At 45.7% G+C, this 26,149-nt stretch overlaps 1 protein-coding gene across 2 annotated transcripts; it reads left to right on the top strand.

Moving 5' to 3' along the window:
* On the top strand, positions 1 to 26,149 carry PAK6 (p21 (RAC1) activated kinase 6; the record flags this gene model as incomplete). Of its 2 annotated transcripts, XM_082485275.1 has the most annotated exons (9): positions 1 to 79; positions 9,884 to 10,092; positions 15,032 to 15,649; positions 18,789 to 19,280; positions 19,534 to 19,667; positions 22,431 to 22,557; positions 22,750 to 22,875; positions 23,840 to 23,974; positions 25,982 to 26,149. In XM_082485275.1, the coding sequence occupies 8 exons, from the start codon at positions 9,889 to 9,891 to the stop codon at positions 26,147 to 26,149; spliced, it is 2,004 nt and encodes a 667-aa protein (XP_082341401.1). The 2 variants fall into 2 exon arrangements, with proteins under 2 accessions (XP_082341401.1, XP_082341400.1); XM_082485274.1 differs by lacking the exons at positions 1 to 79; positions 23,840 to 23,974 and having other exon boundaries at positions 9,889 to 10,092.

Raw genomic sequence — 26,149 nt, 5'->3', positions numbered from 1 at the left:
GGAGAGTTTCCCTCCAGACCCTTCTTTCTCCTCTCACTTGGAATTGTCCTCTACTGGCATTGTTTCAGCAGGACTGCCAGTAAGATCTTGCGTTTTTTGATCTCTGATGTCTTTTAGGTGGGCCGGCGTATGGGTCTGTGGTGTCTGGGGTCTGGTGGTTTAGCTTGTTGACACTTGAGGTGGTGGGGAATGCGGAGAGGAAAATGCATGGTTGAATCTTGCAGGGTGATGCTCTTAAAACGCTGGGGTGAAGAAGGGGTTAAAAGTTACTCTAGATGATGCTTGAGAAAGCAGACAGCGTGTCAGGAACGTGCATGCTCATTGCCTTTATGGGAGACAGAGCAATATCTCCTCTTAAGTCTCTTTTATCTGCAAGGACCCTCACTGTATCGGATGAAGAGGTCTAATGGACTCGCCAGTTAAACCCCTGGGTGTCTGTATTCCCGACCTTCTGGCTGCTGTGCTCGCCAGGATCCTTTCAGCACACCTACCGAAACTACCTCATAGTACTCGTGTGTGCATGGGTGCGGGAGTGTATTTTGGCCATCTGAAAACTGGCTAATCTCTTCCTATTTAAGTTACAACCTACAATTGTATTGGGCATGTGTACCTAATTATTTTTGCCAGGTGGTAACCAATATATACAGCCAGGTATTTACAGCTACAGAAAACAGTCCTGTCCATTAATGTTTGCTGATGCGTTTGCTTTCTTCTTTACCAGGACGTTAATGCCTTAATGTATTTTGGGACAGAGTACTGAAAAAACAGAAGAGAAGTTTGTGGCTGGTGAGTGTGGGCTCTCAGGTGAGGCGGGGGGATGTATGTAGAGCAAGAGGGATTTGCTGAGTCTTCCTCTGCTTTTCTGAATTTTGTGCTTGGGTAAAACCTGAGTCAGCTGAGCCCCTACACAGCTGCTGGGGAAAGAAACGCTGCTGCATGGCACGGTCTCAAGCCCTGTCCCGCTGAAAAGTCTCATTCTCGATGGTGTGATGAAGCTGTATATCAATTTTAATATTCTATACTGCCTTGGTATGTACATCCTGTGTGCTAACTGTGAGCAATGGTTTATGTATCTAGTAGCAAAGCTGATCAAATAGTGGAAAGAGCCATCAGCAAATAGTTTGCTGGATTAGTAACTGTGCTTCCAGGTGGACAGTCTGTTCCCTGTACAGGGTTTGTTTCTGTCTAGATGGGTGTGAGTCTGTATGTACCTGGAAAGAATATCTTGGGTTCTGCTGCTGAGGCTTGCGAAAGTGAGAAACATAGCTCTTGCTTGGTCACAAAATGGTTTTCATTCACAAGGAGAAGCACTGCAAAAGTTTGGTTGTCCTGCCTCCAATCAGGAAAAAGAGCACTTTTTTACTTCTCTAATGTGCTTAGGGAAATTCACAAGCAGAGAAAAGAGCTAAATATTTTGTGCAAATTGCTTAAAACAGCTCGGACTAGCCTACTGCAGCTGCAAGTAAGAACTCAGCCAGGTTCTGAGTTCTGCATTGCACACGGTGTTTTCTTGAGGGTACTGATAGAGGTACAATGCTGAAGTTCTGTCCCATTTGGAGCTGCACATCAGTTCTGTTTGTGTGTGGGACATCAGCTCTGAAGGCAGCCAGAGCAGCCGAAGACTAACCAGTACATTGTGGTGCACAGCTGGGGGGACTACGGCAAGCCTTCAGAGCTTGCCAACGGAGGCTCTGGACTAGTGGACCAGTTTTGGTGTCTGTTGTACTAACCTTGCTCCTGCACCAGTCTCATCGGCTTTTAGGTTACTGTAGTACAGACTCAGGGCAATGGGGTACAGAATTGGGACTTGGCTGATACAGGTCTTGTTTAAAAAGAATTTTTCAGTATGGTTTCTAAAGTTGTGGGAGGATTACCATGTGCCTTGAGGACTAACGCGCTGAGATTTGGTCATTAGCAATGATACTGTTTTGAGACTGATCTTCCATTTGTCAGGGGTAAGAGAGCAATATGATTGTAGGGTTATGGTAGTTCAAGTCTCTTTCCCACAAAAAAATCTCAGGAAATTCTGTTCACCCTAGGGCTGAGCCATTTTAACTTGTAGTGTTAGTAATTAAGTTATTTTGTAATTAATTGATGAACAGAGTGTTGCTGTAGACAATAACAGGTATTTATCTTGGGTTACGAGTGCACTTCAGGTTTTAATGTATGGAGTGCTGTGGGAACATTCATACTCATGGCATGTGTTTTCCCTTTCCAAAGAGAGCAGAATAACTGATACTCCCTAGGAGAAGACTTGTCTATTATGATTTAAAGTTCCGTATCGGTGTTGGAAGTATGAGTAGGAAGGCACTGTGAGTCAGCCAGGTTGTGGGGTTTAAGCTCGTCTGTCTCCTCTGTGTTTTGGGGCACACTGCCTAGGCTGCAGTTTTCCCATCGGTTATCCCATGGGGATAACACAAGAGAGCTGCCTTGCAGGCTGTTGACTGCAATTAAATATGTATGTATCTCACTTTGGGAGAACATGATGATTGTAAACAGGGACTAAGATTGTTTAGTGGTGTTTGGAAGGAAGTTTAACTCTTGCATCTGTATACCAGCGGGTGGTGTGGAGAATCGCGGCGGTGTCTCTGCCAGCCCTTTGCCGTGCTGCTGGGGTGATGAGTGTGATCCGGGACGTGTGGGATCACCAGTGCCTCCGCTGGGCCAGGTCTGCGTGCAAGTGATTGGCCGTGCTCACGGAGTGTACAACTCTTGCTCGGCTCCTGCCTTGTGCTACAAGAAAGTCCATATCGCGCGCGTTGGCAGCGCAGAGCTGCGGCTTCCCTCTCATAACCCTGTGTGCCCGCGGCAGCTGGGTCTGCCATCCGTGACGTGGCGTGGAGGAGCGTGGCGAGCTGACTGAGCTCAGGCGGAGCCGCAGGACGTGGCACCCAGTGTTTCCAAGCGCTGTGTTTGAAGTAGCGTGTTTGTTCCCCAGATGCAGCCCAGTGCCTTGGCTCCTTCGTCTGCCATGTGGCCCGGCATGCCAGATGTGGCCCCTTGCACTTGTCCTGACATAACCGCCCGTCTGATATGTAAGATGTTGCTATTCATGTGAATTTTTGGAGACAGAACCTTAAATGTTCTTATTCTAATCTCGGTAGGATTTTTATGCTCGCTTTGAATGGAACTGTCGCACGAGGTGGAGGGGAGTGAAGCCCCATATCCTACCCCTGTCCTGAAGCTCTTTGGTATTCTGGATTAACAGCAAAGTGCAGCCACTTGTTTAACCCTGATGCATCCTTTGTGGCAAAATAATGCCAGTAAACCCATGTGAAACAGTGCGGTTACTCTTTGGATGTGGAGCAGTGAAGTGTGCCTGTGTAAGGCAGGAGTCAGAGATGCAGTGCTGCGTGGTTTTGTATGTGCAGAACAGGACACAGCCACATCGAGGGCTTAAAAGGTGGGGAAAAAGGGTCGTAGTTGTTACAGTGGCTTATGTCTTAGCCTTACGAGCTGCAGCATGCGTCTCGCTCTTGGTGCTGCAGTGGTATTTGCAAGCTGTAGCCCTCGCAAACCGAACACCAAGGGGAAAAGGCTAATCTTATAATGAAGGCATTGGATAGCAATTGAGGTTTGGGTGTGATTTCTGTCTGTGCAGCTGGTTTCTGTCATGCTGCCTAGACCTACCTGCTGGTGTCAAGATCAAACATGTGGTCAGAGCGTGTCTTGGCTCCCACTGGTGCTGTGCGCCCGTGCCTTCTCGCCATGGAAGCCAGGGTGTGTTGGGCCTTGATATGAAGTTAAAAAGCAGCCAGGAGACACACCTGGAAGCTCTTTCAGGTTTGCTAATCTAGACATAGCTGGGAAGAAACCGAGCTAGTAATTTTTTTTTCTGTCTCGTCTGCAAATGAGGATAATAATTCATTTTCTTTACCTTTCGCCAGTTTAGATGAAACCCCGGGAGGGTGGGGCCTGACTTCAGAGTCTGGCACAATGGGACAGTGACTTTAGCTGGGCTTTCTAGGGGACTGTAAATAATAGAAAACTTTATTATTTGTCAAGGGAGAAAGCAATTAGCATTTGGGACATGCCTTTACTGGTTTCAGAAAGTTCAAGAGGTCTTTTCTTTGCAAGTGCTTTTATATGTCCCAGAATGAGTTTGGTCTAGTATAGCTAAAACACACCTGAAAGTATGTCACTGCAGCATCCAAAACAAGCTTAGCAAATAGGCGTTCACTGTGTTTCAGGTCTTAATCCTAATTTATGAGCAAGGAAATGGAGCGGGGGAGAAAGAGGCAGCACCATAGCCTTTAGACCTGTTCAGTAGAGGCATGGCAAAAAACGGCAAGCAGTTGTGTTCTTTTTCTCATTTGTCAAAAATAAACCCACCAATACAACAAATATGCCTCTCCCTGAGCTTATTTCTAATGTAATGTTAATCTGTGCGCTCATGTGTGTGTTTGGGCAGGATTTAGAACATTACATCAGTTTGCTGTGCTGCTAGTTCGCTCCGACACATCGCTTTGCTACTGGGGGCTGGTGAGGGGGAGAGCGGATTGGAAGGAAAGGACTTGAAATAGGGGAAGTGATAGCATCGCAAGCGAATAGCCAGTCTTCCTTCAGGAGAGAAAAAAAGTACCTAAACCGGTATTTGTAAAACTAGAATTGTAGACAAATGTGGAAGGTGTCAATACGACAAGGCTCTGTGCTCTGAGATCCCATTTCAGATTTCTGACCATTTTCCTCTTCTTTCCCCCTTCTGCTCACCCTTCGTTGTCATTTCTTGCTGTGTGGAGTCACAGTTAGATTTGCAAGCTCCTCAGGGAAGTAACCTGTCATTTTTCTTTGTCTGCAAAATGCTATGAATGTTTATGGCTTGTTATAAATAACAATCATGTCAGAAACCTCAGGAGGGCAAACATTAGGATTTCAGAAGGTATGGAATACAGTGAAATACTATGTGTGTGTATTGAGCCATGTGTATGCTCGAACACATGCGTATATACATACAGCATGCATCCATAATGGCCTATTTAACTTGTGCTGCATTTGAAATGCGTTATGTGTCAGTGACCTGCACAGCAGAGTATGGAAATATGTTTTTCCTTTTAATTGCTGGGTTTTCCAGGATCATCTCCATCTTCCTGCTCCGACCTCAATCTGCATGTTGTAGTTTGAAGAGTTCTCCTCCTCCCCCCTCCTCTTGTAGCTGGCCAGAGTAGTTTGGCTTATCAGCTGAGGGAGGTCTTAGAAATCATGGGAATTGTTGTCTCCAGCCCAGGGACCAGGCGTTATCTCCTGTCTCCTGGCAGGGCAGGAGGAATGTCGGGAGCTGCGTCCAGGTCTGTGACAGCCGTGCAATACACACCCAGGAGCCGGTTCGGTGCTGCAGCGAGGAAGGGGGAGGGAAAGCTTATTTTTAACTGGAAACTATACAAGTCAGACTGAAGTAGCTCTCTGCTGTCTTGCTCTCATCAAGTGTATGTGTGAGTGGATGAGCATATGAGCACAGTTAAGTACAGTGCATATATACTAATGGAGTATGTAACTGCATGTGTGTGGGGTGGCGGCGAGTGGGATGGAACGACAGTGCACGCTGGCTGCTTTGTCTGAGTGTTTGAACTCCTGTGTTGCAACGAGCAATTCCCGATAACGTTTATCTACTTCTTCTTTTCAGTGGGCTTGATTCTTGTCTGTGCCCTGCTCCTCGGCTGCCCGTCTCCCAGCCATTCCCCTTTCCCTTTCTAACTCTCACTCCGTCCTTCATCTTCCCACCCCTTCCTCTCATCCCAGCCTGACCCTGCTCCTCTTGCTCCTCCTTCCTGGCCCTTCCCTCCCCTGCTCTGACCCACTGGCGGGGGATTTTTTGCTTCTGCTCCCTGGCAGATGTGACAGCTTTTGGAACTGTATCATCTAGCAGCAGCTATATCTGGAGTTGAAAAATCTAACGTGGTTTCCCAGGCAGCAGGAATGGATCGCTGAGAGAATTTCAATCTCCGACTGCTTTTGTCTTGTGGTAGTGACTTTTATTATTTATGTTTGTGACATTTCTTACAGTACAGTTGTCAGCAGTGAATGAGAGACTAAAGTCTAGTAGATTATTATAAAATCAGTGTCACGGTATTTGTATTATTATATTAAAGGGATGCTGTCTACATTTAAATACAGGTTTGGCTTGATTTACAAAATCTTATATGCATAAAATATTCTGATGAATTTCTTAGTGAATTAGAAAAGGCTTGTTTTATGTTTTTTATTTAAACGTTGTTTAGCTGGGTATTGGAAATACGAATAAATAGCTCTTGCATGAAAACCACAAAGCGAAAGGAGACTGGTTAAATGCAGACCTTCTCAATGAAATGCAAAGCCTACGCTGATTCTTACAATCCATTGGATTTCAAATAACTCTTTTTAGTGTATGAATTTCATTTGGTGTTAATGCAGTGTACCTTTAAACCACCTGTCTGATATGGCAATGTCTTTATAATCAAAGATTGATGCTGACCACGTAAAGCAAATGTCATTGGGTGCCTGGGGTTATGTTGTATTTAGAGTTGATTACATTTTGTGGTTTTTAAGATGTCTATTGTAAACTGATAAGGTAGATGCAGGCCATGTCAGCTAGTCACCCTAAAATTGACATGAACTTAGATGCTTCTTTCTGGGTTAGGAAGCATGCTTTTGTGTATAGGATCTAAGTGTAGTCCAGGTGTGTATTGAGGGGGATAGTGATCAAATGTAAATATACAAATGCAGTGTTTATGCTTATGCAAACTGATGTGTTGGCATAGAGCTACTGTTCTGTTGGGGGCCAAAATATCACCAGTTTTTCTAGAATCATTCTCCTTATGAGGAAATGATTGAAATGTTCAGAAAACAATTGCTACTGCAAGTGCTAATGGTTGTGGCATTTGTAACACCACATTTTACAGGACCCCTGCAGCAGTTAAAGAGCAAACTTGAAAGAGACTGTGTGCTATGCCCTGAATATCTTCTTGTTATGAAGATGAGATGAGGAATGAAGCTGTGAGAGTAGGAGCAGGAGAAGGAAAGATACTGGTTAAAACAGTAACGTTGCTCTGAAAATGCCCCTGTTCTGGTGGATCAAGTAGCTGTCATGACTGACAGGTAGTCAAGGATTCAGAACTGAAGCACTTGCTATAATACTATAGCAAGTAGATATACTTCTGCTTTCATTGGAGGCTGCGAAAGCTCCTCAGTAGCACCCGCTCTTGGTTTGAATAGCACTAATACCAGGAGCTATTAGAATATCTTTCCTTTCCAGCATTGTCTGTACCTTTTTTTTTTTTTCCTTAAAGAATTGCCCTATGACTTTGGTCTTGATTATTGGGTAATTTGCAGCCCCTGAGGGGCCTTAGTGATGAATCACAGTGTTTGAGTAGTTGCAATACAGACCTGGAGCACAGACACACTCCATTAAGATGTATTTGGGTTTTCATTGGAACACATTCTAAGCAAAGATTATTCTGGCTGCTCTTCTAGGCAGAGTAGTTGCTTCCAGCCTCTTTTGTAAGGGTTTTTTTAGTTGCCTAGCCTTTTGCTTTCTTTTTCAACTGTAAGGTATCTTTATTCGGCTTCTGGACACAGACAGTGCTGTGATGGGCATTGTTAGAGAGTGAAGTCTGTATTTCATCAAGGATGGATTGCATGGTTGGGGGTTTAGATGGTGTAAAGGTCCTTCTGCGACATGCAAACACTTCCCGTCCCAGTGACTACAGGATCACAGTAAACAGATTTTAAGCATGTGTGTATGTGTTTTCAGCATCTCAGTCTAGCACTAGGAGGCAAAGTTGTTGTTTACCTGGAGCACTTTGCTCCTTAAACAAGTTTTAAGTGAAGCAACCTGGAAAATGTTTGATATATACTTCACTGTGGGGAAGAATACATGAGGTGTGCTGAATTTTCGAGATCAATTTCCTCTAGAAGTGTGTTCATGTCTGCACCACAACAGGTTATCTCTGTACGTGTTCTGTGTCTCTGACCCTTGTAAATATTTATTCAACACAAAGAGTTGGAAGCTGAGGTTCTGTACAGGGGAAGAATGATCGCTGCAAAGTTGAAGATTAAGTGGGAAGAATCCTCTACCTGATGTCAAGGAAGAGGTAGCACTCGTCACTTTAAGCAGTATTAGTGAGAGGCAAATGCTAATATTAAAGTTGTCAGTGGAAAGGGAAGAGCATATAAAGCATATAAACTTTTTTTTTCCTACTGGTGGATATTAATTGCTTTAAATAAACCTGTGAAGCTTTTTCCTGAGCTAGAGAGCTTTAGGGCTGATTTGTCACTGAGTCTGTGCTTTGTCTCATCTCTCTTATGGCTCTCATCGCACAGTTCATCCTGTGCGTTGACAGAAGGCATCTTGGAGAGGAGATGATGAGCTCCGGAGCACGCCAGTTCCATTGCATCCGCACAACAGTAATCTGCCTGTTAAACGTGTTTCTCCAACAGCAAATAGAAAAATGTAATTTGGAACACTTGTAACTTTAAAGCCATCAAACCAGTCAATAGAATCATAGAACAATTCAGGGGAGAAGGGACCTCAAGAGATTTGTAGTCCCACCCCCTGCTCAAAGCAGGGTCTGCTCTGAGGGTCAGACCAGGTTGCTCGGGGCTTTGTCTTTAAGAGCAAACTTGCTCTTGAACACCTCTGAGGATGGAGACTGCACAGCCTGTCTGGGCAACCTGCTCCGATGCTGGGCTCTCCTGGCCACAAAAAAGTTTTTCCTTCTTTCCAGTTGGGACCTCTCTTGTTTTGATTTATGCCTGTCGTCTCTCAGGCTCCTGCCACTCTCCACTGTGAAAGGCCTGGCTCTCCATAGAATATCTCGCTATCTCTGAGCTATTTCTTCATGGAAAGAGTAACTTCCCCCTCACACCATCTTCCCTGTCTGTCTTTTATGAAGAGGTGGTGTCCATCCATTGCAGTCCTCCAGTTATTCAAGTTTTCCCACCTCTGTGACTGCGTGCAGTGCTCCAGTTCTTCCTTTTCCTTCCTATCTTCCCAATTTCAAAAAGGTCTAAAACTGTTGGTTTTCTATCTATCTACATCTCTTTTTGAGTGGGGGATGTGAAGTCTAAATTCAGATTTTGAACGTCTCTCGTGTTTGGGTATATTTAAGTGTTAGATGGTTTTGGCTTGTTGCAATTGTAATGGCTGTTCACACAAACTGTCTCTCTCAGCCCCCAAGGGAAAGGAATCTTAGTTTTTAATTTTAGCTTCTTCAGCTACCTGCTGACAGTTTGATTCCTACCTACCACCTCCTCTCTCTCTCCCAAGCTCTGTCTAAGCTGAGAAAAACTGAGATCCAAAATCAGTTCGGGGCAGCTCTTCCTTTGGCAACAGCTCTGTTGTCTTTAAATGGGAATCAAATGTATATTGCTTACTTGGGGTAACCAGTGAGGGGACAGCCTGAGCCCTCTTCCCAACCACTCTGCATTCCAGGCGTGCAGTGGAATCAACACTGTCGAACTGGCTGGACTCCACCGCCATTTAACCTAGGTGCAAGCCTGTAAAATATAAATATATACTGCTTATATGTATTTAAAACGTTTGTATCAGGCAATATGAATTTGTAGCAATAAAGGAAGCCAAGTGGTAGGAGTTCAGCTGTAGATGTACCAGGTGTCTGTTTCTTTTCTGAAATAGAAGCGCAGTGGGCAGAGCACTAAAAAGGTCACTGGAAATCCCAGCTCGGCCACTGGTCTGCTAGGTGGTCCTGAGCAAGTCGTTGCTCTCTTGTTGCCTCTGTTTTCTCATCTGTAACAGCAGATGATCAGCTCTGTTGTTAGAATGCTTGCCACTGGAGAATGTTCTTAATACAATGTAATTAACTACTATAATTAATCCATGTTATTACTAATTGGGCATGTCGGACCTAGACGTGCAAGAGCACTGACGGCATTGCCTTCTCTGGTTCAGGCATCATGTTCCGCAAGAAGAAGAAGAAACGCCCGGAGATCTCTGCTCCGCAGAACTTTGAGCACCGTGTCCACACTTCGTTTGACCCAAAGGAGGGCAAATTTGTGGGCCTGCCACCTCAATGGCAGAACATTCTAGACACTCTGAGGCGCCCCAAGCCAGTGGTAGACCCTTCAAGGATCACCAGGATGCAACTCCAGCCTATGAAGGTAAGAGAGGAAAACTACTCTTCCCTGTCCCCTGGGCTTTGCTGTTCCTTGGGGAATGTTTCCGTTGCCCCATATATCTTTAACTGGGGCTAAGGGTGGGATGTTTAAGGAATTCAGTGGATAGCAGTGTCTGGGCTTTGATAACACTGTCCTTTTTTGTGGCGATTGTAATCTCAGCAGAAATAAGGACAGTAGTGTCCTTAACTGCAGTAGTGTCACTGTTCACATACCCAGCTGCCTGCTGTCACTACAAGGACCTGTGAAGGCTCCCGAGGTAGCGGACAGCTAGGATGAGTTCAGCTGTTGTACGGGGAAGCGAAGAGGAGAATTCCTGGAGAGACCTGTTTTAGCAAGTTTGTCATTCTCGTGGGTGAGCAAATTTGGCTGGTAATTAAGCTGACAGGGAAGCCTGAGTGGGAGAGAGCGGGGTAGCACTGGCTTGCTGTTGATGGATGGCTTGGTGAACAAGAGACAACAGGGAGCGGGACTAAGGGAGGGTTTAGGCTAAAAGGGTTTATAATGCAGCAGTTTAATGGGAAGTGGGACATAGTAAACAGGAGAATGTCCTTAAAGCAAGTCCTTCAGTAAGGAGAAACAAGTCACTGATCCTTGTAGATGGGTGAATTTAGGTGGTTGTCTTGCTTGGATGGTGTCACTATAGTGGCATCTGGAGGTGGTGTGTTCCTGAGTGACTGCAGGGACCTGCCGTGTGGAGAGAGGCAGATTCACGATGACCCCTTAGAGAAGGAAATGAAAGATGGTGACAGAATTATTGTGTTTAAAGTCTTGCTAGCTTGTGGGAAGTTTTTGTTCCCAGTTAAAAAAACCCTACAGAGGCATGAAAACTGAAAGGTAAGTTGTAAAATAGAGATATTACTGTTTGGATTTTAGGGGAGACATAAAAGAAAACAGTTGTCTGTCTGATGAATATATTTAGGTTTTTCTGTACAGATGCCTAAAACATGGGGACTAAATGGGACTACAGTTTAGGATAACGCAAGTGTTAATGCCAAATCAAACCTACAACTTAAATGGCACATCAGGATCTTTGAGGAGAATACTGATTTAGAATGGAAAGACTTGCTCAGGAAGAACGGGTAAAAGAAAAAGGGAGGAGGTATTGCCTTCTGCTTGATGGTGTCCTGAATGTGCTTCTGAGGACCACAATCCAGAGAAGAGATAGAATGTGTAATAAGAGACCAACTTGGCTAGATCAGGAGCTCTCTAATGAGCTTAAACTGCAGGAGGATTGCTCAGAAGGGTGGAAACTAGGTCAAGTTATAAAGGGCAAACAGAAAAGAAATTTATGTAGGGACAAAACTGGAAGGCCAAGGCACAAAGAGAGATGTTATTATCAAAGAACATGAAGGGCACTAAGGAGACATCATAAGTACACTGAGGAGGAGACGGACGATGAAGGAAAGAATTTGTGCACTGCTTATTGTGGAAGAAAGTTAATAACAGATGACACTGAGAATTCTTAAATGTTTAATGATTTTTCCTCAGTCTTTATTGAAAAGGTTAACTATGCTCAGTGAGCTAACTCAATTAACACGAGCATGAAGGGATAAGAATGCAGGCTAGAATAAAAAGAACATGAACAGAAATGAGACTTCTTAGATAAGTTACATATTTTCGTGTCAGCTGGGCCTAATGAAATTCAAGGAATTGCAGATCAGTCAGAATAATTTCAATTCCCAGAAAGAGACTGGAACAAATAAGCAAGTAATCTATTTGCAACCACTTCCGAGGAGATAGCAGGGTAATAGCTAGCAGCCAGCATGAATTTATCAAGAACAAATCATATCAAGCAACCCAATTTCCGTCAATCACAGGGTATCGGGCTTTGGGTCAGGAAGAAATGGTGGTTCTCGCCTGTATCTTGACTTCACTTTGGTCTTGACATTGTACTTGTGGCATTCCCAGAGCAAACTGAGCTAGTTTTCTCAAGTATTAGGAAAAGGGTACCTAAAAGAATAGTATGAGGCATCACTGTCAAAATAGAAATGAGCATGAAGAGATTTACTGAGTCTAATATTGGTCAGTACTTTCATGTATGGTTTATTAAACCTGTAGATGGTAAAAGCCGAAAGAAGATGAAAGTCTGTAAGAGAACAAGGATAGACTACCCAACAGTCTAAGAACTAGAGAAGAACCTTAAATGAATACTGGGGTTTTTTTTTGCCCCAGTAAGTCCAGCTGCAAATACTCTTTCAGACTGCATCAGATAGTTGATTGTTTCTGGTAAACTCCATTTGAACCAATTCACATTCAATGATACCAATCAATAGTAAGATCTCGTTTGGTTTTTTTAAAGTGCTTTTGGCCCTCTTAGGCCAAGCCCTTATACATAGAGTCCTGGATTCAACTATCATAGTTTTTCCTTATTTTGACGTGTACTATGTGTAGCATGCCGAAGGTCACTTTTCTTTTTAAAATTATAATTTCTAAATTTTGGTCAGTGAGGCATGATCTTTGTAAGACCACTCCATACAGATTTGGCTCAAATTTGGATGTTTCTTCATTAATCTGATGCAGTCTTTTAACACAGATTCAAAGTACAGCTAACTACCGTCTTCTCTGTCCACTGGGAACAGGACTGACTTGATGGACGAGAAGTGCAATGGGAGTGACTTGAGTCTAATTTTAGGAAGTTTTTAACTAGGAGGTGAGGTGAGCACTGGAATGGATTTTCTGGAGAGGCCATAGCATCTCTTCTTGGAGATCTCTTATTTTGAGAATGTTAGGTACAAGTCTTTCTGGAATGACTTCTGTCCGTCTGCCTTGGACCAGCTGGCCTCTTGAGATTTCTTCCAGCTTCATTTTGAGTTATTTTTCCCAGCGTATAGAAACATTGAACTGTGAGTGAGCATTGGAGGAGGGCCTCTCTCTCCCACCTGCCTGTGCGAGCACGCGTAAGCGTGTGGAGGCATCCTGCCGAGTGCTCTGTCACTGGGGGTGTGCGTGCTACAGCTCTCCCTGCTCAGGCTTATTTATGAACGGGTGCTCTTACACAGAATGATAGGTGTTGGAAGAGACCTCTGGAGCTCATCTAGTCCAACCCCCCCACCAGAGCAGGGGCACCTACAGCAGGTTGCACAGGACGGCATCCGGGCGGGTTGGGAATGTCTCCAGAGTGGGAGACTCCCCCCCCCCCCCCACTCTGGGCAGCCTGTGCCAGTGCTCTGCCACCCTCAAAGGAAAGAAGTCCCTCCTCATGTTTAGATGGAACTTCCTATGTTCAAGTTTGTGCCCGTTCCCTCTTGTCCTGTCACTGGGCACCACTGAAAAAAGACTTTTCCCATCCTCCTGGCACCCGCCCTTTGAGTATTTATAAGTATTGATAAGATCCCCCCTCAGTCTTCTTTTCTTCAGACTAAAGAGATGCAAGTCCCTCAGCCTTTCCTCATAAGAGAGATGCTCCAGTCCCCTCATCATCTTTGTAGGCCTTTGCTGGACCCTCTCAGCAGTTCCCTGTCCTTCTTGAACCGGGGAGCCTAGTGCATTAATTGAGTGCATTGCTGAGGCAAGCTGGTGTGTCTGGTGTTTCCAATGGATGAATCGGAACGGACAGAAGACTCTTCCCACCCCACTGACAGATTTCAGAGACTGGCTCTCTGACCACTTCCTTTTGGTATTTTTTTTCCCCCGTGGAGTTTGGTGCACGGGTGATGGGAACCGTTGGAGGAGTTGGTGTCCTCAGCACGCTGTGTAGTTGCCGCAGCTGGGGTGGTGGAGGAGGGTGTGTGTATGTGGAGAGAGAGGTGTGTTGCTGCAATAGGGTTGAAGCGTGGAATTTCCTGCTGCAGGTGATGATGCGTATGTGAGGATACAACCCAGACTGTCCTTTCTTCACCTTGTTTGACAGAATCTTTCTATTCTGCCTTTTGTTCTCAGACACCAAGCAAACAAGGTGCTCGTTTTGTGCACAGTGGTGGCATTCTGTTGAAATTACTGGAGCTGCTGTTTTGCACCAGCTAAATATTAGGCTCAGTGTAATTAATTCAGCATCTTTAGAAGATCCCTGGAGTTCAGTTAGCAAACAGGAGATTGCCACCACTCCAGGGAAGGTCTTTCCTCGGGCAGAGATTCATGAAAGTGTAGGAGTGATCCTATGCTGTGAATTCCTGTGAAGAAATGAAACGTTTTGGTTCCCAGCATTAAAAAAGCTTCTGTAAGCTTTTCAGTTCCAGAATAAACAAGGTAGAGCACTACATAATATACCGACAGCTTCAAGTGTCTTACTTGCATAGTGCTGTTGCGTGTTTGGATGGAAGCCTTGTTCTTCATCATTTGCTTACAAGGCAGTTGTGAGCTGTTGTGACCCTTTGTTCATTGTTTTTAATTATAATAGCTTGGCAGAACAGAGAAGGGATGGAGCATTGGAACAGTGTGGTCTTCACTGGTCAGGATTAAGATGCATTAGCAAAAATTGTAGAGAACCAGACTAAGGGAGTCTGATTACGACATTATGGAGAGTGATGCAGGGGAGAGATGAACCTTGTACTGGAATAGCGAGGTGATTTTTGCAGATAGAGCTTAGGGCATGCTGTGATTTCTGAGAACTAATGTTCTCAGGAGCTTCTTGAGCCTAAGTTAGTGATGTAGAGGAGCACAGTCTCAGCACAAGAGTCAGGAGTGCTAAAGACATCCCAGTTTTGCTATAATATTGTCCTTCAGGATGTGAGTGCAGCAGCAGAGTGCCCTGTTCTGGCTGAAAGCACTGCTGCCTCTGACAGAAGGATGTAACCCCATGATTCCTGTTTTTTTTCCTTCAGTAAGGACAATTAAAAAAAGACTGAAAGAAACGTTTCTCTTTTTTTTCTTAAATTCCCTGAGTAATCTTTGGTCAGACAGACAAAAATCTAACCTTTGTCAAGATAACCTGAGCCTTAATTTTTACAGCTCTAGCTTCTCCCCCTTTCCCTCTGTTTCTCAGACGGTGGTGCGGGGCAGCACTGTGGAAGTGGAAGGCTATATCTCCGGGCTGCTCAACGACATCCAGAAGCTTTCTGCCATCAGCTCAAACACCCTGAGGGGCAGGAGCCCCACCAGCAGGAGGAGAGCGCAGTCCCTCGGGCTCCTGGGGGAGGACAGACCTCCAGACATGTACCTTCAGAGCCCCGAGGCTGACTGGGCAGACAAATATGGAAACTACCTCAATTGCAATGGTGGGACAAAGGTGACCCGGCGGCAGACGATGTGGCCGGATTACAAACCCCGCCTGGAAGGACAGTCTCACCCCAATGGTATGGTGACGAAAGCACAGTCCCTCGGGCCCTCGGAGTTCCAGGGCGCTGATGGGAGTTGCCTCCAGCGTGCCGTTGGTGTGCAGCACGTGCCAGCGCTGCCGGGGGAGAGTGAGAAGATGGGAAGAAAGGGCTCGGAAGAGTGTTGGCCTCAGCCATGTCCGGTGCGACAAGCGAACCCCAGGCCAGCAGGGGAGGGCAGTCCCAGCTCCAAATCGAGGGAGAACAGCTTGAAGAGACGGCTGCTACGCAGCGTGTTCCCCTCGGCTGGCGGCTCAAACAAGTCGGGCCCTTCCCTCCAGATAAAGGTATAGTTATTCCGTATTTTTGGGTGTGTGATGTTGGCTTTACAGTTCCAGAGGTTACTCGCACAGCTGAACAAATTTAATTGCAAACATCATGCAACCATCTGTTCTTGTTATGATTAATGCTGGAATCGAAATGGTCCTGGACAGGGGAAGTGTGTAGCCCGCCTCATCTTCACAGAATTTGTGGCGAGGCAGAGCTTGGAACAGCAGCCAGGTCTGCAGGAGAAAGGCTTGTGAGTAGAGCTGTGCTTGCGGCGGCGTAGGCTGGGAGGGAGGGAGGGAGGGGATTTACTCATTTTTGCCCTTCTGTAGTAGTAAAGGCATAACTGAGATGCCGTTATACTAGCACAAATGTGCTTTTGCCATTTGGGAAATTGCCGTAATTTACATTAGTAATGTATTCTTTTGCCCGTGCAAAATAGAACTACCTCAGGAGAGCTGGTTGGCTGTAGCCGTATCTGCCAAGCTGCCTACAACAGGAACGTCAGTACCAGCACCCACGGTACCATCGATGGGGGAATCTGGTGTTGGTGTTTGGTGAGGGTGGGACAGCTCATAGCTGCATCTCCCCCAGGAGCATTGTCCTGAACGAATGACTCGCTTCCTGTTAAACTAGGAGGAAAACTCGGGTTCCTGTTGCTGACTAGGAAATGTAGCCCTTCAGGCCACTGCTGCTAATCCATCCCAGGCTGAGCTGGCGCTCGCAGCCCTGGAGTAGCCCTGGAGCCCTTGCTTGTAGGTGCGGTGTCCCCAACCTCGGAGGAGGATGGCAGAAACCGCTGGCCCCCCAAAAATGGCTGTTCTAAAGTGTATTGCAGCGTGAGGGTCTTTCCAACCTGGCTCGTTGGAGTTTGTGTAAGGATCAGGCTCCAGACTTACAGACACAGCCTCCTCCCTGTAGATTGCCTTTCCTGGGGAGTGGGATTATAAAGGAATGCAGTTCTTGTGTTGCACAAACTACACTTGCTGCTGTCTCCAACTCAGCTGGGGGACGGTCCCCGAGCACTTCTTTCCTCTCTAGCATGTGTCTTTGCCATGCCTTGGCACCTTCATGCGCAGGAGCAGAGGCTACCAGTGAAACAGCGTGTGTGTGTGGATGTGCCTGGGTGTGCTTGGACTTGAGCTGCTCGCGAGGGGAGAGGAGCAGGACAGACCTGGGGGTTATCTAATCCATCTCCCTGCTCCAGTGAAGGACTTTCGACATCGTGGGCAATTGTTTATCTAAGCTATTCTTAACAGCCTCCAGTGATCAAAACCTTCGTCTCCCTCGCAAATGGAGGTGATATGTAATTGTGATGTGCAATAAATGCATAATCGCAGGTGGAACAGAAAGGGGATGTAACTGGCTGAAAATGGGGAGGTGGGTGTCTTGACAGGCTGCTGGTAGTCACCATGGGAAGGTGGAGTGGTCTTTCCTTTCAACCTAATATGGGGGGAAATGGGAGAACCAGTGACATCTCAGCATGTCCAGGGAGCAAAAATGCGTAGATAGGGGCTGTCAAATTACGGGAGCAGGAAATAATATTTACGTGTGGTTAGATAAACATGTGTCAGCTTGCATGCATGTTCTGTGCCCTTTTGTGTGCTCTAGGTTATATAAAACTTTTTTTTTCTCTTTTTTTTCTCTCTCCTGAGACAAAACAAGAGTTGGGAAATGCATTCTTCGCTGCGGTGAGCGTGTCTGTGCAGGACGGCAGGGGTGGAGCTGGTCGATGGGGGGAAGTTATCCTGACGGGCAGTTTGTGTTTGCGTGCTCCTGCACCCCCATGCCAGGAGCTGCTAAATCACCTTTCAGGGCCTCTGTGTGCCTGAAAATGAGCGCTCTCTGTGCGTGTTAGGCTTTTGCAGATTTTCGTGTTGACAAAAATCCTTGATTAAAAACCGAAGTGCGTAGAATTAAATTCTATACAATTATTTTCTGTCTGAGACAGAGAAAATGAGTGCTCTTTTAAAATTTTTTTTTATTGGCAGTTTTTGGTTCCCATACCCATATCATTAACTTTATTAATAATCTGTCTGAATTGTGAAAGAGAAAAAGCTTGTTGCTTTGAAGTTTTTATTTTGCCCTATAATATAAATGATTGGCTTGCTTTTTCTGAAGTTGCTACTTTGTCAGATCTGCTATTATTTTACGTATAACTAAGTATATAATGTATTTTATACCTAACCTGCTAGCTGTTGTTGAATTTTAATTAGTCAACATTTCCAGGGTGAGTATTAGCACTTCAAGGTTTATCCTTCTTGGGAGACCCGTGCGTAGTGCTGGTGTGGGAATGCGTGTCCTGAAGCCACGTTAGCCCAGGCTGTGATCTTGGTACATCTCATAAACTACCCAGGGCTGGGCCGGCTTGGTACTCAAGTGGAAGGTCTCCGAAAGCCTCGAGAGCTTTGGGAAGGAGCACTGCTATCCCAGACTCGTTGTCGGTCGGTTTTGAGCAGGTGGCTCTGTGTTGCTGAAGTGTCGCACTGGCCTCCCGCAGCCCTCCTGGTTCAGGGTGCTTTTCCCAAAACAGAGCGCTGATCTGTGTCTGATGGACAGGAATGCTCTGCAGGTACCGGTGGAAAGTGCAGAGAGAGTTTTCAGTAGACAGAGCGTAATTACCCAAAGGGAATTAGGCCAAGACATCAAAGTGATTTACAGCTTTGGCCTGAATCCTCTTTCCTTTTATATATAGGAAGATCAGAGGCACAGAGGGATAAAGGATTTTACAATTCTCTGCAACACAGGTTGCCCCTGAGTTTTGGTGGCAAGGTTGGAATGCTTTTTAGCAGCTGTTTTTTTTTTCTATGGGTTTCATTTTTGGTGTGTGTTTTTGGTTTTTTGTTTTGTTTGGGTTTTTTTTTAAAGCATGTGCTTTAAAGGTCCCTTTTAAACTGCCTCAATCTAGAGGTCCTTCAAGTGTAGCACCCGTCCTTTAACTGATTCTTGAAAATCTGCATCCATGTGGCTTCTCCTAGTCATGGAGTGTATGTTGGGCAGACCCGGAGACAAGAATCTAGAGCTCTTGGCTCCACTCTGCTACAAAATGTACTAAGTCAGAGTGGCGTAACACCCAGCTGATTCCTGGCGCGTCTTTCTTCCTGTATATCTAACCATCGCTTTTTCTTTCTTCCACTTTCATATTTGTTCTTCTCCTAGCCTAACGCTTTCTTCAGGCCCCCGCAGTGGGGCTCACCGCGCAGCCCTGCAGCCAAAGCCCAGTCTCTTCCATCAGATCAGCCTGCGTCCGATTTCCCCAGGATGATCTCCGAAGCTGGCACCCCCCAGAAATCACTGACGGCGGAGAAGGCGACTGCAGTGCCACAAGGCAGGCCGTCCCCAGCAGGGTCACCCAGGAACCGGCAGACTCAAACTAGTTCTAGCAACCTTCACCTTCCCCAGGACTCCTCTGTGCGAGGGCAGCTGGCCAGCGAGGACCCGGTGGTTGTGACTCACGAGCAATTCAAAGCTGCCCTTAGGATGGTAGTAGACCAGGGAGATCCCCGGACGTTGCTGGAGAATTATGTAAAGATTGGTGAAGGGTCCACGGGTATCGTCTGTATTGCTCGAGAGAAGCACTCAGGGCGGCAGGTGGCGGTGAAAATGATGGATCTGAGAAAGCAGCAGCGCCGGGAGCTCCTTTTTAATGAGGTGCATATAGTGACGAGAGGTGGGGTTATGCTGTCCACCGTAAAGCCATGGTAGCAGTCGGTGTGGTAAAAAGAAGGGAAGAGCAGGAGACGTCTTCCTCTTAATAGAATTATGCCAGTAGCAAGAAGAAAAATGACCAGGGGATGGAAGCTACTGCGTTGTACTCCTAGGGTTGTGCATGCTTGCTTTGTTGGATAAGATTAAGTGTTGGTAGTGATTTTGTGGTGGTCAATTGTCCACTGTGTTTTTGCAGGTGGTGATAATGAGGGACTATCAACACGTCAACGTCGTGGAGATGTACAAGAGCTATCTAGTGGGAGAGGAGCTCTGGGTGCTGATGGAGTTCCTGCAGGGGGGAGCCCTCACAGACATCGTGTCTCAGATCAGGTACAAAGCAAAATCCAAAACGTCAGTGCTTGTGTTCCCACCTGGTAGGCAAGAGCAGTGGAATGGAGATTTCTGGGAAGAATAGTTTCCCTCAGAGATCTTCTGATTGCAGTGCCCTGAAACTAATACGCTTTATAGCTGTCATCCATTTGAAGTATGTGATAATACTTCTGGTGTAGAAGGGACCTCATTTACAGTACTGATCCCTTTAGATACCCACCATTCATCTACTTGATGACCTTACTCATGAAAAGTATTGTTTACTGTATCTGTTGTATTCTGGCCAGGAAGCTCATTGAATGAGTATTAAAGAGCATACAGAAATAGTTTTCAGTGTTACAAACTTAGTGAGGTTGAATTTGTGGCTAACTCCCCTGGAGAAGTGCAGCAGAGCCTTGAGATCTGGACTCCTTCCCAAATTTCGTTGCCTAAAGATAGCAACTACTGGACACTCTCCTAAATTTGTTTTCTTATCCACACCGCTTCATATTAATTAATGACCAAAGCATTCCTATAGGGCAAAGGAGTTGTTCTCAAATGGCCTCCAGAGTTCCACTCACGAGGTATTCTGGTGATGCAGTTATGATGATGGTGTCTTAGCCGTGACCCTGGAGCACCCTCCTGCTTCTGAGCAGTCCTGTGAGGCTGCAGACTGGTGCAGGGAACGCCAGTGAAAAGACTGACCAAGAAAGTCTGGAGGATGTGCTTTCCTTTTTTGAAGATTCAGAATCTTAATTGGATTACAATTAGGTAGTATTGCTAACACTAATTGTATTTACTTTTTTTAATCTTAGTATGCCTTTAATTCACTTACATGCTTTGACCGGCCTTTGCTGATCCTGTGGTGGATTTAAGGCATATATTGTGCTCTGTTGGATTCTCTATTTTGGATTTGCATCTCTGATGTGTTTGGAAGGCATGAAAAAAGACCTTGTCCTCTGTAGTCTCCACAACCCCACCTGTAAGGAGTGTCTTGGAGACACTTGGACGGCCAGGCACTCCAGCGTTGTGTTCAGAGCCACATCTCAGGCTGAGAACCAAGGTTTCACTGTAAGTCATCTGCCTGCTCCTGGACAGGAAAAAGGACATTTGGTTTTAAAGAGTGCTTAGTTACGGCATTGCAGAGCCAGTGAAATTCCTGTAGCTCTTAGCTGGTATTAGAACCAATGGAACTACGGAATAAAATAAAAAAAAAAAATCTGAAGAGGTTTATGAAGGTTCTGTGTAGTTTATATCCACCAGTGAGACTGAATTCCATTGTGGGACCCCAGCCTAGATTCGAGTTATTTTATGGAGCCTTCCTTTGAACCTTTTAATGAATGCTTGTTTTTCCACATAGTGAAAACAGGGTTTGTTGTAACGTTTATCAAAAGTAAGCTGCAAGCCTTTATCAGTTTTTCACAGGGAGGAAAATACCCTCATTCCACTCATTAAACATTGAAGGTGATAACTGATTTGCATCTCCAAGAGTGAGCTAATCCTCTGGTAATCTCTTTTACATTATGCAAACGCTTGACTGAAACCAAATTCCATACGTGACCACCTGAAAGTACACCTCTGGTTATCTTCTAGAACCACAGAGCTCAGACGTGTATCAGCTTTTCTTGCAGCTCATGCACTAGGAAATAAAAAGCACTGTTTCTGAATATATTCGGTTCTCTACTGGCGAGGTCCCTCTCCCTCAGGGGTTAAATCATAACAGCAGAGGTAGCCCCCTGCTATCCTTCAGATGTGTTTGATGTCCGCATGGTGCAGGGCAGCCATGACACACAGTGTCCTGCTCAGATGGTTGGTTTGGTAGAGTAAGATGTGGAACACCAAACAAGTGCTGGAAGTATAAATTTCTCAGCCGATGGTGCAACCTCCTTCATGAATATGTAGAAATTGCTATGTAGAATATGAATATGTAGAAATTTCTATGCCCTCAACTGAGAGTTGTTTCAAACAACTGCTAGAGACAGGCTGAGAGTCAAAAGTTCTCAAATCGGGTAGTTCAGCTATTCTTTGAAAGAATTAACTTCTAGCATTGCTCAGTATTAATGTGCAGAGAACGCTGGCACTGTCTCCAGTTACAGGAGATAATTTTCATTTCTACTGTTTTCACTGATACTTGATTATGAAAGGTTCTGGTGTTGGTATTCCAGAAAGAAAGAGTTTCTAAAGATAAGGTTCTTGGTGCTCATCCTCAGTGTGCTACCAGAGAGAGGGGTAAAATTCTGGAGTGTCTTCCCTGCTTGTAACCTGCGCTACCTTTAGTTAGGTATAAGAGTATCCAGTGCGTCTAGCTGCATGAGACATCTAAAGGATCCCTATATTCTCTATCAAATTACCTGTTTAGATGCTTTCTATCTAGATAAAGGTGCACACTATGCCTCGTGAACAATAGTTTTACCGTATTTGCTTAAAAAACACTGTCTCAACAGTTACTGTGGCACCTTGGCATGAAGAAGCAGTCTTGTCTATCAGAGTTGCTTGAAATGCCATCTTGCAGAATTAATTTAGATGTGAGATTTAAGGTGCAATTTCTCTGTATTAGCCATATGAAAACTTAAAATTGCTAACCATTAAGACAAAAATGTTTTCAACAGTAAAAGACAGTCATAGGAGAACAGCAAAAGCGAGCTAGTAATGGTCCGTGGGGAACCAAAATACGGATCTGCAGTTCAAGTTCAAAATTGCACCGTGCCTTTAGAGAGGCCCTGGGAACAAGTACTGTTTGCTGCCCAGTACAATGCGGTTAAACTCCCATGTCTTTAATTTCAGGCTAAATGAAGAGCAAATTGCAACAGTGTGTGAATCGGTGCTGCAGGCTCTGATGTATCTTCACTCTCAGGGGGTCATTCACCGCGACATTAAGAGTGACTCCATTCTTCTGACACTGGATGGAAGGGTGTGTTTCCTCAAACAGTTGCTATCTGTCTTCTGTTGCTGTAGCCTTTGTCTCCTTATTTCCTTGCTGTTCACAATCTCTTGTTTGTACCTCCTCCTCTTACTCCCTTTGTCTTGCTGTCTTTGACTTTGGTGTTTCCCTCCATGTTGTTTAAAATTATTTTTAAGATTGTCTGCTTTTCTCTTCATACAGGTCAAACTCTCAGATTTTGGCTTCTGTGCTCAGATCAGTAAAGATGTACCTAAAAGAAAGTCCCTAGTAGGTACTCCCTACTGGATGGCTCCAGAAGTCATTGCGAGGATACCATACGCTACTGAGGTAAGGGACTGCTTCCCTAAGATCAGAAGAGGTAGCAAATAACATTCTGAAGTGTCACAGGAAAATAACTGTTGGCTTTTCTAGGAAGAGCTTCTAGAATCTATTTAAAATATAAATACAACTATGACAACACATTTGATTGTGATGATATCAATATTTCCTAAACCAGTAGAGAAACAGGTTGTTCTGCTTCCGGGAACAAGGTGTAAACTTATTCTATTCTTATCCGTGAAGCTTGGCGTAGGCTGGGATCTGCTGTAGCATGGCCAGCTGTTAGCAAGGAGCTGCCTGAGACATGATACGGATCAGTAAATCAATCAGTGCCACAAAGGGAGGAGAGGAGAGGAGGGGGGACACAGATGGGAGCTCTGAAATCACGGGCAGATGGCAGCAGAGTGATTAGTTGGGTTTACCAACCAACCAGGTGTAGCACAAGTAGTTACCTGCAGACCTTTACGTGGTGCAACACCAGCACGGCTCAGCCCTCGTTGGAAAGCTGTCTTTGTTAAACTGCGGTAGGGCGTCCAATAGCATCAAGTGGGTTAAGGACTTTTTACAAGGGCATGTACTGATGGGATGAAGGGGAATGGCTTCAAACTGGAAGAAGAGAGATTTAGATGAGATATTAGGAAGAAATTTTTCACTCTGAGGGTGGTGAGCCCCTGGCGCAGGTTGTCCAGAGAAGCTGTGGCTGCCCCATCCCTGGAGGTGTTCAAGGCCAGGTTGGACGGGGCTTGGAGCAACCTGGGCTGGTGGGAGGTGTCCCTGCCCAGGGCAGGGGGGGTTGGAATTAGATGATCTTCAAGGTCCCTTCCAACCTAAACCATTCTATGATTCTATGAATGTTTGACTCTCTGGGTAACATTTGTCATGGGTGAGGTGTTGTAGTCTTTGTGAAGGCAGCAAAGCAAGGAGGACCTGTTGCTCTGAACTGTGTGTACTTACGTGCCATTGGCTCCCACAGGTGGATATCTGGTCGCTGGGGATCATGGTGATAGAGATGGTAGATGGAGAACCCCCCTATTTTAGTGATTCTCCAGTCCAGGCAATGAAGAGACTCCGTGACAGTCCTCCTCCCAAACTGAAAAACTTCCACAGGGTGAGCATACTGGCAAACGCTCCTCAACCTGGTGGTTATCATGGGGAAGCATCTGTATCAGCTGTTCCCGGTGCAGCTGGCTGTGAAAGTGACCTTGCTAGGACATGTTTCTTGGGGAACTTCTTTGGCCCCCGTGGCTCAGTGGACGTAAGCTGCTGCTGACAGCTAGTGGCTGCTTTGGGAAGCAGCCCTAATAATGTAGGGTCACTTGGGCATAAACCTGAGAATGCAACTCAAAGCTGCTTCAGGTGAGCCCAACAGTTAATACCTAGCTGCTCTCTCTGAGGAGCTCATCTTCTAGGGAAGCAGGTAGGAGGATCCTTGCTCTTGAGAGCTCCTGGGTTCCCGGCTTTCAGAACGGCACAGACTGCGTTATGGTGAGAGCAGGAGAGCTCAATATGGACAGGAGCTCAGGGAGACACGGCAGCTGCTTTGAAGATGAACTCAGCTTCATGGTGTCTTATGAAAAAGTAGCAGTGACATAAGAAAAACAGTGATTAACTTTTAGTCACCGTGTAGAGCAGTGCTCCTTTCATTTCAGTCCAAGCCTCTGGGATCAAATAGCTTCTGCAGCATTCTGAGCTCTCCGGCCTTTCCAATTAATCAGAATATCTGCAGCTGCTAAAACTGAATTATTTAACAGAGTAGACTGCTGAACTAAAAGCGTACACTCAGACATCAACAGCTGCTCTTTCCTCTCTGCCTTTGCAACGCTAATTAAAATTCCAAGGTCACATTCTGGACCCCGTGCTGTACTCCTTCGGCGCTGTGAAGCCAGTCCTGGTCTGCGTCGCACACCTTGCCTGGTGGGACGACCCTACCGCGGACTGTGACAGCCAGAGCCATTTACAGTCTTGCTCTGCTCCACTTTGTCCTGGGAAGCCAAGTGGCTTCCAGCAGACCCCTGGATGGCCAGGCTGGTGGCCATCCTCCCCTGTCTCCCCGCTGCCCACACAGGGCTCAGCACCAGCTGTGGATCCATTCTGATGACAATTAATGCTACTCCAGCCCTCCCTTCTGGTGACAGTTAGTGGCTCACTGTGGCACCGGGGGCAACAGGTTAAACAGATGCCACCTGGGATAATCTCTGCTGCTTTTCTAAAGCATAGGTGGATTTATTAGCAGAGTGATAAAGGCTGGATCCCGGCACTCGTACTTAGCTATGTTGTGCCTTCTCTCTCTAGCAATTGCAGGGCAGTTGTTCAGACCACTCGTGAAATAAGCAGTAGCTCAGCGTCAACAGTATTTCATGATCTACTTCTAAGTTGACCAGAGCTGCGAAAATGTCCCCAATCCAAAATGGATGTAATTAGCGGCATTAAAATAAATAAATAAATGCCAGGTTCATTTTTAATTCCGTTTTAATGATGCAGAGTATTACCACCAGCAAGAGATGTGCAATGCCTTTACGTGGTTCTCGGGTCTGGCTACTCGGCAGCCTTCACACATCTTTCAAAGGACAAACCTGCTGAGCTCATTGAGCTCTTTGGTACGCTGCTCTGCAGTTTCTTCATCTTCTTGTACAGGCAGCATCAGGTTTCCAGACTCTCCAAACCTATTTGGGAATCCTATTTAGCTACTTTTTCCACGATCTGTGGCCAGTAAAAGAATGAATCGATCAACCCTTCACAGCCAAGCAATGTGCCTTGGGTAGCAGGAATTCTGTTGAATTTTTGAGCTGAAATGCAGAAATGATTAAATAACAAAACGGGAAACAAAATTAACTTAGATGGAAGGATGAGGCAGGCAGTCTTGTCTTAATTTGCTGTGCCCCATTAAAAAGAAAACAACCCGTGTAAGTGTTGTGACTACCAGTGACAGAAAGTTATTACCGCAGCCTAAAAAGCATGCTATTGCGTGGTGCGTTTCTGTGCAAAGGCAAAGGCAGGGTTACAGAGCTGAAGTGTACGGTGCCCTTTGTAACCAAACCTGCCTCGGCAGCCTGGTGTGGCATGAGCTGTTGCCCGGTTCCTTTATGGGGTTGACTCAGCTGTTGCTTTTTCACAGACCTCCCCAGTTCTGCGGGACTTCTTGGAAAGGATGTTGACGCGGGATCCGCTAGAAAGAGCAACGGCACAAGAACTCCTGGATCACCCATTCTTGCTCCAGACAGGACTTCCAGAGTGCCTGGTCCCCCTTATCCAACAATACCGAAAGCGTACCTCTACCTGCTGA

This window comes from Vanellus vanellus, assembly GCF_965231255.1.
Source record: "Vanellus vanellus genome assembly, chromosome: 6".
In the NCBI taxonomy this organism is placed as follows: Eukaryota; Metazoa; Chordata; class Aves; order Charadriiformes; family Charadriidae; genus Vanellus; species Vanellus vanellus.
Note: the sequence above shows the minus strand (reverse complement) of the source record. Positions and strands in the feature narration are given on the sequence as shown.